A 13,102-nucleotide genomic window follows, 5' to 3' on the forward strand; every position below is an offset into this window, starting at 1 on the left:
AATGTTTTCTGAAGCACCTCTATACTGGACAGTTCACACAGAAGAACAAAGCTATCTTGCCAAAACATTAGCTTTTAATAGGAAAACAACTGAAACTTATTTCTGTACTAGTCCCTTACTGATAACACTGATCCATAATGTAAAATATATTTAGACATACTTACGCTTGGACAACTAACTTAAAAATATCCAGGTGAAATCTCACCAAATTTTGCTACAAAATTTTAAGTTTACTCTGACAGGAATGTTCCCCCAAAACCAAAGTACACAAATAAAAACTACATATTTTGTTGCCTGATTGTCAAGATGTTTCACCATTGGACTCAGCTACTTTTTAGAAGCAAGTTAAAATTAAAAATAAGAACTGAGTCCTCTAGTGAAAGTATAGGCACTTGACAAGATTATTTCCCAAGTGATTTCACAAAACTAACTACCCGTTTTGGTTAAATGAAATAACCAGGCAACAAAAGAAGGTAGGTTTGAAGGACATTAGCCTGTACAGACTGAATGGAATTTTAATTTTTTTAAGCAGGAAATTAGTGCTACAGAAAACACACCTGGTGAGGCTAAATATGCAAGCATCTACCACATTAAAAAAAAAAAAAAAAAAAAACCTACAAAATGAAAAATCAATTTTTAAAGGGTTTTGGTCCTGCACAAAATAGTTTTCATCATGCAACACATACAACATAGTTGAAAAGGAACAAGAGAGCAGTATTTTTCATCCTTTCCAATTTAATACAACTGAAGCACAGATGAAGGTATAGTAATAAGGTATGAACCCTTTGGGTATGTTCACTCTTACTCAGTATACCATACGTTGAACCCAGAGGAGAAACTGTCCCGTTTGTCTATTTAAGATAGAAGTCCAAACATTTTGCAAATTATTCTTTATGTCTTTTTATTTTAAAAGACAATAAGTTGTTAGAAAACACAAGGTGAAGACAATCAACTTAAAGATAAGTTTACATAAAGTAAATCACAATAATCTAATAAGGCATTTCACTTAATGGAAGGGAATTCATGTTAGTCTACTAAGTTTTTCAGGTCAGAAAAAAACTAAACCGTTTGTATACCTACCTTTCTTGTTTTAATGCATATTCCAACATTTTTATTCTTCTCACTAAATCTTTCTTCAAATTTTCTTGGCCCTTTCTTTCCCCTTGTAAAAACGCTATCCGAGCCTGAAAACACACAAAAAAAGCAAAAAAATATTTTATTCCCTTTGGTACCCAAAATAAAGCAACAAAGTCTGTCACACAAGGAAGAATATAAGATGGAAGAAAGAAAAAGAAAAAACTGCATTTTATTAATTATTTCAGCAAATCAATAACAACAGAAGTATTTCGACCCTAGACTGAGAATTATTTTCTTTTCAAGATGAAATGGTATTACAGCCTGTGTAGTAACTCCACAAGAAGGCACAAATGGCAATCATATGAAACATTTTGATATATACAACACTTGTGTCCTTGGAGCATTTTCAGCATAAGTTCTATTATACATTTTCTTCCAAACCAAAAGCCATATTAAATTAGGTACACTGCAATTAGCAATTCACCTTTTAATGCCACCATACTGAACAGATTAAAAAATGATTACCTAAATTCAAATACAGAATTTATAAATCCATTATACAGGAAACAACTATTTTATGGATTCACATTTTATTTAATACTGAAAACAGCTGAATTTTAGACTATCAAGGGACAATTGGGTTTAGTGTGCTGCTCTATATGAAGAAAAATAATGATTTCTTTTTTTCAAAGCATCAGTCATACTACCCACCTAACATAAAAAGAAGCAAGGAAAACTCCTACTTGCCTGCTAACCTAGTAGAAGATAACAAATTCAGCAGAACGTATAAGCCATCTCAACTAGCGCAAAAAATTATAGTTGAAAAATAAACATAGTAAGTTTGTCGAGGAAAAAAGTAGTCTCTTCACTACAAAGTGAAAGGACTTGTGTTTTGATTTTTGCAAGCCAAAATCCTAGGGAAGACAAGTGAATTAGCAGATGGAAACACAAGATTTAAACAGTTAATGACATTAGTGGATTTGCCATCATCACAGAAACATCATTACAAACTCATTTGTCCTCTCTATGATTTTAAATTGACTGAAGTCATTGAATAGCTAATTGAGTGCTAGATCCAACATAAAATTTCTTGGAAAAGGGATTTAGACTAAGGAGTAGAGACCACACTGCTCTACTGAGCTCAAGAACAGCACCATTTCATTACCACAGCAGGCATGGGGAAGAGGGAGGAAGTGCTACAATTGGCACCCAATCTATCTGAGAAGATTTTTGTAAAGGGCGTGGTTGCACATTTTAATTTCTCAGTGGTTACAGCCTGAAACAGGCTAACCAGGGTGATAGCACTCATGCATTCTGCACGGCTCCTTTTCTGAGCCCAAGTGATATCGCCGTGTAAGACTTCACAGATCAGCCCTGATTTTAGCCACTCTGGCCTTGTGCTCAACGGTGAACCAAATTCAAACATGTTTCTTTACTTTGCATAAGTTAACTCCTGATTTAATCAATTAAAATCCTAGTGAGAACAAGGCAGTTAAGAGTATTGCAATTAAAAGTCTGTCATGAAAGCACTCAACCACAGGCACTTGGTGAGAAAAAGTAAGGAACCAAAGTGTATTGCAACAGAGGAGGGACTGGGGAGGAAACAACACCAACTCAACACCAAAAAACCACAAATATACCCAAACAGACTGTACTGTTTGCACAGATATGTAAAGATAAAAGGTAGAGAACAAGATCCAGAATCAGCAAACCAAACAAACCCAACTATACTCAACTGCAACTATGCTAGATTCCAAAACATACTCCAAAATTTATTCTAATCAAAAAGAAAGTTAACAGCCTTCTAGAGAAAACTACAATTACCCATAATTTCCACTCCTCTAGTACCTAGGGCAGCAACTGACCAATTTCACAAGTCTAAGATACTATCCCAATTTTCACTAGTCAATGCACAATTGTTCCACGGCACATATAAGAGTTACAAACGTGGGGTTTTTTTAAAAAAATGTTATCTGCACTTTTGCACATCAGCATACTACAAACACTTGGGAATTACTGGCTGCCCACAGACTCCATCCACAAAAATAAACTCAGAACTACTCTGGTAGTTCTCTAACGAGGGTTATGAAAGCTCCTATGCCCTTTGACTTGAATGCAGTTCTCAACTCTTTCCAAAATTAAGGTCTTCTGTAAGTGTTGGGCTTCTCCTCTTTACTTATCTTCCATTGGCCAGCACCCTTTTGTAACTGTTTGACAAATCTTAGCTGCAATTGTTGACCCTTAATGCAACCTCAGAGAGGAAAATAATCTAATTGTAACCTACACAGAGGGAGGCATCTGCTTCCTAAATGCTCACAGCCCAACTTTTTCCTTATGGAAACGCTTCTGGAGTACCTGGCCACACAGAATCAAGTCTCCATACTTGACAGTATTGCCCAGATCTCATACTTTTCAATCAGACAACTTAATGAGCTACATGATCTTGAGAATTAATCTAGTACAGAATAATGATATAAAAATAAAACCTAAAAAAATATAATAAACCCCTAAAGATTTGCTTTACAAAAAGAGCCCAAAACCCGCTTTTCTATACAATAGTGTTTATAACAATCTTTACAGAGTCCAATAGGTTGAGCAGAAAGGTTACCACACAAGAACACACTATGCAGTTAAGGCCCTGACATTTTTGTCAATATTATCTGACTTCTTTTATCAGAATTGCTTTCTGTAATTGTTTGTATACATGTTTGACTGATTTTGGGATTTATTATTCTTTCTCACTGTAACCATCACATGGCTAAAACATAGCAGAAGTTAGCTATGCAGAAGTTAAGAGCTCACTCTTTAGAAACACAGAAAATCAATTTAGACTTGAGGTATACTTAGTCATCAAGACCTTCAATACAAAACCCAGAATCAGATCACCAAAACTCTGCTCTAGAAATTAATCAACTTGCTTCCTTCAGTCTTGAACTGAGAAAGGACAAGTGTCAAACCTGATACCCTGCATGACTATGAGCCTTATGAATTAACACACCTCCTTTTTTAAAAAGCAGTAAATCTCAGGGTCGATAAAAGCACAAAGCAAACAAATTGCCCTCAGGGCCGATGAACTTCGGTTCCACACACAAGACAAATACTCCAAAAATTGTATCTACATAACACAACTTTCACAATCCTTAAATACTCATTTCCTTTGAAATGAGTTCTCAGGAGAGATAGATTTGATACCATTTGTAAATATACTGATGACTTAAGACTGAAGCACAAAAAATGGGAAACAAAATGGCACACAACAAATTTGTATTCACCTTTTCATCCCACACTCCACCCTCCCCAGTTACAACAGAATTCCTTCCACTGCCTTCAAATGATCTGCAAGTCCTCAGGCTGACACCAAGAGGACCAATCCTCCTCCACCTCCTATTTCTGTTCCTTCCACTGTGCTGACTTAGCTGCTTGTGTTGACACACATCAAGTCTACTGAGAAAATCATTCTGTTTATTTTTCACTTGGTTCTGACTTACATCAGTTTCCTGATCCTACTCTGTCTGTAAAGCCACGGGAGTAACTCAGCCTGGCACAAGGCATGCAAATGGAATACAGAAGTAACAACCCCTTTCAGTGGCAACATTGTCCTGGTTCAGCCTAAACTGACCATGATATCATAACCTGCATTCTAGGGTTTAAAAAACATGAGCAGAGAGACTACGAAAGTCAAATACAAGTCTTAACTCTTCTGAATTGAAAATTCAATTAAAATGCATTTTTAAAAACGTATTAGCAAGAACATTTCTTAAGGGGGAGAAAACCACATTCTTTTATAAAGCATGTAATAGTTCTGTAAGTAAATATATGGCCACTCATGGCTTACAAAAATCCAGCCGGATTTAGCTGTGCACAGATTCTGTTAGAACAGTTTTCAATCCGGGTAAGGACTGTATTTTCAATTCTTCAAAGCTTAACCAAGGCTTTAATTTTCAGGGGAGGTTCCTTCTCTTCTACCAGCCTGTAAATTTTTGTATTTGCAGTATTTTCACAAAGCCCTGAGATCTTCTATGTTTCTGCAAAACTCACATTTAAACAACTCTGCGCTCCCTCTACACCTTGGCCCTCAGCTCCAAGTGAGAGTACCACCACACCAACTTGCTCAGCTTTATTATGAAAGAGAATTCAGGGAGCTTTGAGAAGTAGTTAGAGTGACACATACTTTGTATTTGTGCAAGGATGCATTAAATAATGCCTGAAACTAGGCAAGATAGAATTCAAGGATAAAAAGAATTACTGAATAGCTGCTTGAACAGTATGGATCTCAGGACAAAGGATTATCTGGGGTTAAAAAACTACAAAATGCACATAAAGAAAGGAACAAATAAAAAATCTAACATGTAATATTGTATACTTTGCAAACTTAGTATTGTTTTAACAGCATGCTGCATTTAAGATATACATGCATTTTGTAGTTGAAAGGGGTTTCATCTTTTAAATAGGAAGTCTGACGATACTCAAAACAGTCAACAGCCTTCCACAGAAACTCTAAGAGCTCAAACAAGAAACTTTCCCTTAAATTATAGGAATAATTAAAATCGCATTTCACTGGTATTCCACATCCCTAGTACGCAATTACACTGTTTGATGAAAGTGTAACAGAAGACTTAAAGTAGTTTACTAAGTTACTTATACATAACTTTAAATTATTAAAAATATTGTATATCATTTGGAAACTCATATATGAAAATTTAAAGGAAAAGAAAATGAGGATTCCCCCCCTTTATTTTGAAAGAAACTCCTAAAACTTTAGAATTATTTTCTACACGTCATAGAGCACCAAGCATAGTAGCATTCACATTAAAATTGCACTTTATTCCTTTAACGGCCCAGAAAAGCTGGACAAACTTCTTGTTGATCAAATGTATTTCTCGAAGCCATTGAGGAAAACAGAGGGAAGTTATTACAACATTTTGGAAGGTAAAATTACATATGTAACCTAAAGGTTATATAGTAGTTAGGATATCCATATAGGATTTGATAGTCTTATTTTCTTAATAAACTCTGACATGCCGTATTTAAAATACTTGTTGAGCATCTCAAACCTAGTGAAACGTATTAAAGGGAAAAACAGGCATAAAAGAAACCTGGATGGTAAAGCATGGAAGACTGATTAAAAGCCTTCTCTTCCGCTGTTGAAGCACTACCACTTTCCCATACAATTCAAACAATCGAATTCTAATAAGTTTACCAATACAGGACTACACTCAGAAAATACTTTCTTTCAATTTCAGTTCTAAACATTGTTAACTCTTAATATCTGTAAATTTATTTTGAAAAAATTCAACTGGATGTGAAGTAATGCCAGCTATGCACTGCTTGTTGTTTTGCTTTTCTAAAGTCCATTCAGATTTCCAGGAGGAAGGCAGGAAAAGCCTGCCAGTAATTTTGAAAGAAGTGCAATACACTGAAACAACTCAGTGCACACATTAAGTGTGTGCTTATCCTAATAGGGCAGGTCACAAACCTCAAAACAACAGGAACATTGTATCACACAATACTACTAATCTAATAGTGATTTTTAGATGTTTATTATCCTGAAAGTGAAGTAGTAGTAGTAGTTCATTCTCATTTAAGAGTGAACACATCTGTGCATGTATCAAAGTTCCAGTTCCCATTCACAAAAGGGAAACTGAACATAAGAGAAGCCTCCACCTTCATTTTTCAACAAACACAGTTTAAAACTTCAACTCCTTCAGAACAACTAAAAGCATGAGTTTTAGTGCATTCTTGCAGATCTGCTTATGTTTATGTATTTATTGCGAATCCAATTAATCCTTAAAACTGTCAATTGAGGACTAAAAGAAGAGACCTTGACTACTATAAATAAATAAATAAATAAATATTTATTTATTTTGTAAATTAAAGTCTTGAGATACTCTCTCTAGTAAGTTGCACAGTATAATCCATGTCAATGGCAACATCAGGACCATACGTGTTTTAAAGACATAATACTCTTAAAGACCCTGTAGACTAAAAAATAACTGGAAGACAAAAAAAATATAGAAACAACACCTCATATATTAACAGAAGATATTTGCTTCATAAAATAAGTTCAGGTAAAAGATGTGGGGAAAAAAGATTTTAACAACTGGTTAACAGCAGTGTACATCTGAACATTTGCAACTAAATAATGTTCTGCACAACCTTATGAAGGGTCAGTTAAATACAGGGATAGCAAACTACTACACTTAAGAGCAGCAAAGCTAAAATGTTTCCTGAAGATTACACTTTTACAGATCTTTTCCATTTGAGCTGATGATCATTTCTTGCTCCCCAATTTATACTTTTTTCAAAAACTCCAGTGATCAGTTTCTGACAGCTTGTTAAAAGCAAATCCTAACCACTAGAAAAGTGACATAAAGAAGTGGAGCAACTTTTGGACAAGACCAGCAGAAACAAGAAGCCCAGCTAGGTCTAAGGAGGACCGGCGGACATACAGGAGGATTTATGCATTTCTAAGTCCCCATCAGGCTGCAGTGGGTATGGCAAAGACCAGGCTCACAAAACTTTCTCCTTTCCTTAACCTGTCCTTTCCCTTTCCAACTCTCACCACATCAGTCACATTGAAAGGTTTGCCTCTTCACTACTGCCAAGTTCGATCAGCTTCTTCAACCAACTCAGAGAAAATCCTCTTCTGTGTTAGGGTCAAACTTCTAAGTTACAACTCACATTCAGCATATGACTGCCTTCATTCTGTCACTCTTCCTGAGAATTTTTTCACTGAATAATTTTTTTTCTTAGGATTTTTACAACCGCTCTCTTAACCAAAGTGGTATTAAGAAAAGCAAGTACAGTGACAAAACTCATACAATTCATAATTGTGTTTTCAAAGTCTAACAACGCTCTAAACATCTTGGTTTGTAAACAAAGCAAACCAACTCTCTGTCCCTAAACTTTTATCCAGTACAGAGAAGCCAGTGGATGTGAGGGGGGAAAAAAAGAGAGACCACATGTCCAAAAGAAGCAGAAGGCACTAAAAACAATGTATTCACACTCTGGTAGCATTCTCCTCAAGGACTAAAATGTACAACTCTAAAAACTGGAAATTATACAACTTTTTTTTTAATAACAAATGCAAGTGCCTTGGGAGTTTATCATTCATTGACCACTATTGTAGTAGTGTTCTTCATGCAAAAACAGGCTTATAATATTTTGTTTCAGTTTAAAACTTATCAAATAATGAGCACATTTAATATATAAATTAGTCTTTATTTTCAATTTCAGTCCCAGAGATACTCCTTCAGAAAAGTAAGCTCCTGCCTAGGAATGTGTAAAACAACTTTCACCTTCCTGAAAGCACATTCTACTCTGTAACACTCAATTATAACACTAATTTCAGGAAAAGTGAAAATAACCTGATCATTATCATCAACAGACTCTAAAAGAACTACCAAAATGCTCTATGCCACAATGTCAGAATAACAGTCACTGTCCCTACATACTAGATCTCCTCAAAATCAGACATCAGACCTGAGATCCAGCAGATTTTATCTGAAGGCCATTAAACAGGCATTATTTCTTTATTCAACTGACAGCTAACAGGAATACTTGGAGTCACTACATAATCTAAGCAGACACATATGATCATTTTGACTTCAAAAAAACCCAATCATTTTTATCTCCAAGTTTTTTTCACCAGTATCAATATAATTCTACTGAAGAATTACAATAATTCTATTCAAATATCAAATGTCATCACACAAGATAATCAAACAGCCAAGTAAAACATAGGCAGCAAAAGTAATTCTTATTACTTATAAGCACTTACTATTCTATGAAGTGTCTGAACACTGTATTTCAACTGCATTTCTTAAGCAGGTTAAGTAATCCATGAAACATGTTTCAAAGCAAGCTCCAAAGATGTAAGGTAGTCATGTTTCTAATAATAATTTAAGAAAGCTCTGCAAACAAACACAAATTAAACTAATTCTCTTTACAATTCAGACTGACAATATAAGTATCCTCCCCCAAAGAACTTCCTGAAGTTCGAGTCACAAAGTAAAACTAATGAACCTCAATCTATTTTCTTAACAGACTTTCTATGGAATTTTAATTTGTTTCACATCAGTTTTTCCAATAAATAAAATAAAAATTTAGGGTGTTCATATGCCTTTTACAGAAACAAAGTTTATACAAGATGTTAGGTGATCACCCACTGCATGATGTGTTTATCCAGCTGTGCATTGGACATTTTGTCCAGAACGATCCTCTGAGAGAAAGAATCATAAACTTAAATGAAGTCCAGAAGGATTACATCAGCTGGCTTTACTTGATCAACAAGGTGGGTTGCCCAGTCACAGAAGGAAATCAGGTGTGATAAGCAGGACTTTCCCCTCATGAAGCCATGCTGCCTGTGACCAGTGACTGTGTTGTCTTTCAGCTGTTCTTCAATAGCTCCCAGAATAAGCTTCTCCATGATTTCACCAGTCACCGAAGGGGGACTGAAAGGCATGTTGTGACCAGGGTCACCCTTCTTGAAAACTGGGATGTTAGTCAGCTTACAGTCAATTGGCACATCTCCAGATGTCAGCCAAAAATTAGCATTTTTTCACAAATGAAAGGAATTCTTACTGGACTATCATGTGGCAAGAAATTATTGCAGGTTTGCACTTTTAAAATCCATTAAGTCATGGTATTTTCCAAATGTCTGTGCTGGAAAAAGCCCACAACATGGCTTCAACACCAATGACAAAAGCTGATTCTTGTTAAAATATCAGCTATCAACTCTAAGTATTCCCTCAGTCAATTAACAAGACTGTATACAGCATTTCCTATGTAAATTTTCTATTTTAAAATATTCTCTACATTATTCCAGTATGAACTGCTTAAGAGATGTAAAGTTTGTGAGCAGTGCCTTCTCTGCAGAAAAACTAATGAAAACAGACACAGACAAGCTTGCGGACAAGTATGAGTCCAGTCACCAGGTTCAACAACCAGTGGCAAAATGCCCTTTAACCACAGATTGCACAGTGTTTCAAACACTTGAGAAATACTCTTGGCTGTCACAAGCCATGTCACCACAGTGCAGCATGTATTCTGAAAACATTTAGCATCATCATTGATGTAGTTTATTCATGACAAGTTCTACATAAAGCAATGCTAAAATAATGCCTAAGGAAATGTCCCTTTACTTTGAAGTCTCCAAAGTAGTTGTCTGTCCAGACCCAAACTGATATTTAACCATGCAACAATAATCAGAGATTCAAAAGAAACTGTTGAATATGCTTTTATCTTCCCTCTATATTACTGAAATACAAATAATAAGGGTGCTGAAAATAGGTCTGCAACTTTCACATAATTCTATGGAATGATCCCAACTTACAGCACAAACTGATTGCAAAAAACAGACTGAATTGCAATGAAACCAGAACAACAGTAAGGAAATTTCTTCAAGAAAGGTCAAGATTACTTTGCAATTGTTGAGTCTTAGAATTTACACCACAAGGGTTCTTGCACATTTTCTTCTACCTTTAATTTTCCAGAACAGCTTTCTGCCCTGGACAGGCATATTCAACAATCCAGCAACAAGCTATCAAACTACTTGTACTTTGATACTTGCTATCCATAACCTGTTGAGGTGTGTGCTTTAGTTAGTAAACAAAAAGGTCATTGCCTGCCTTAGTCGACACTAGCTATGTTAGCTACATTCCACCTGTTACAGAAGAGATAGCACTGGCTTCCTTCTCATTTAACCAAGAAATCCCTTAGTTCCCTCAGTTCCAAGGATCCAGATCTTCATTTAAGTCTAATGCCTTAAGAAAAAGCATGGGAAGAACATACAAACTCAATAGCAGTAGATTAGACTACAGAGCAATAGATAGCTTCTTGTGAATGCATTTCAATTACCTTCCTGTGTCTCCATGCAGAAAGGATTCATAAATTTTCATTGTATAAAAATTATGTCAGGATGTTTTACACTTGTTGCCTGATTATTTCTCTGGTTGTTCTACCAAAACAAAATACAAGAACTCAAAAAAACAAAAGATCAAAACAAAACAAAACCACCCAAAAAAACACCCGCACAAAGAACACAAGAAACAAAAACAAAAAGCAGTTACCCAGCTTCACACATATATCGATCACACTCTCACTGGGATTTTTTCTTTTAAGGTGAAGTTCCAGTCTGCTGTGTAATATCCCTTAAATGAATCTATTTTCTACTGTAAACTAAAAAACCTCTGAATAAGTCTAAAACCCAGTGAGGCACCTTATAAGGCTATTTCACAGACTGCTTTCTGATTTAGTGAGAAGACTGAATTCTAAATGGATCAGTCTTCAAGATGTTATTTCCAGACATCAAAATGGTTTTATGTCAAATTTTCAGCATTCTTTTTAAAATTGTTACTAAGCAATGAGACATTATATTACAATGTTGATTTTGCCAGATCTGCATAGATCACAAGACTGAAATCACTTCCCAATTTCAGTATTTGTAACTCCCTTATAGCACTTACAAAGCCAAGGGTCATTCAGAGGTTTTATTAATTTCTTTTAGCAGGAAATTCACAGAAGTCACGGAAGACAACAACTCAGCATGACTACATCAGCACAAGTTCATCTTCAGCTGCAGTTGCTCATTCTGTCATCATAACCTCGGTTTTCTGTATTTCTCCTAAATGCATGAATTTTGCAAATAACATCTTTGAAACAAAACCCAAAAGTAGTTACACACCCTGGACCATCACCACCTAAAAGGATTCACGCACAGTCTTTTAAATTGCTTGACATTTTTGGCAATACATTTTGCTAGTAAAAGAAATTTCTTTCCCATAATGTGACAGCTACAACCAATAAGACTAATTATATATATACACCAAAAGACAGTATTTCAATTTAGTTAAATTAAAAGTATCTTTACTGTTAACACCACTATATTGGTATATTATTCCATTAACATGAAGCTACTTTTGTCAAAGTGCCACATTTGGAGCTTTGTTAAGACAGTTAATACTAAATAGAAATTAGAATATTAAGCTAGGTCTCTTTACTATTATGAGTATTCGTAGTACAAGAGTACATAAATAAGAGTGAAGTTGTACACTTTGGAGTGTGGCAGGTTCTTACAGTCACTACAGAGTTGGAAAGGAAAGGGAGGAATTGCAGTGTGGCAAACATCCTCAAGAATGCACCCTTCCTCTCCAAAATTAGGAACACCTATTTGTTATTTAGGAATAAAGACAAAAGCATAATCTACAGCAGACTGGGAACACAGTGATCTGACTTAGGCTGTTCTAGTGATGAACACTCATGTCAGTGTTCATCAGCTGCAGCTCAGTAGCACACATTCCTAAGGGACCAAGAACTAATAAAGTCTTTGAATGTAAGAAGTCATACATATAAAAAAAATTATATATATAAGAATAGAATCTTACAGAATGTACAGAGCTTTGCATTAAGGCAATGGCAACACCAACAATAACAAAATTTAATATAATCAAGTAAATGGAATTAAAGTTATGGAAGAGTAAGGCAGTTAAAATAAAAGTGTATAAGGCAGTATTTTCAGTGAGGCATGACAGAAAGTTGACAAGGAGCAGGTATTTTGCACCTCCTAAATGTTAATCTGGCTTCCTGGCACAGAACATCACCAGCACTGTCTAATTTACACCACTTCACCAGGGAGTTAACAGAGACAGTAGTCCTGCCTTCTACCAATACAACTGTACTAACCTTGCTGAAGATATGAAACAGAATATGTGTTATAAAATTTGTAAACCTGTTTAAATGCTCTGCTTAAACTTTCTTCTGAGACTCCTGCTTGCCAAAGCAGGATCTTTTCTTTTCCCAGGGTCTCAAGGCATATAGCAGAATTCTGTTCTGGCACCCTGGGGTCTCATCCTCCAGGAATGCAAACCAGCACACTTTCAACTTAAATACTGGAGTCAAGCATTCTCCAGCTTCTTATAGTGGTCACTGGCATAAAGTCAAGGGACTTTCTTTGTTTTTCTTCTTCTAGGAAGAGTACTATAGGATCATCAACCTCAAATTTGGTAGTAGTTAAGGAGTGACCGTA

General features: G+C 35.5%; 1 protein-coding gene across 4 annotated transcripts in view; it reads right to left on the reverse strand.

Moving 5' to 3' along the window:
• The window catches only part of STRN3 (striatin 3), a 58,837-nt gene that overhangs the window by 38,281 nt on the left and 7,454 nt on the right, over positions 1 to 13,102 (reverse strand). For all 4 annotated transcript variants that reach the window (XM_054274994.1, XM_054274993.1, XM_054274996.1 and 1 more), the window contains exon 2: positions 1,081 to 1,184. In XM_054274994.1, the coding sequence (XP_054130969.1) occupies positions 1,081 to 1,184 (104 nt within the window). The remainder of the gene's footprint in view (positions 1 to 1,080; positions 1,185 to 13,102) is intronic.

This window comes from Melozone crissalis, unplaced genomic scaffold (assembly GCF_028551555.1).
Source record: "Melozone crissalis strain CALT ecotype California unplaced genomic scaffold, PUWL_Pcris_2 ptg000018l_1, whole genome shotgun sequence".
In the NCBI taxonomy this organism is placed as follows: domain Eukaryota; kingdom Metazoa; phylum Chordata; class Aves; order Passeriformes; family Passerellidae; genus Melozone; species Melozone crissalis.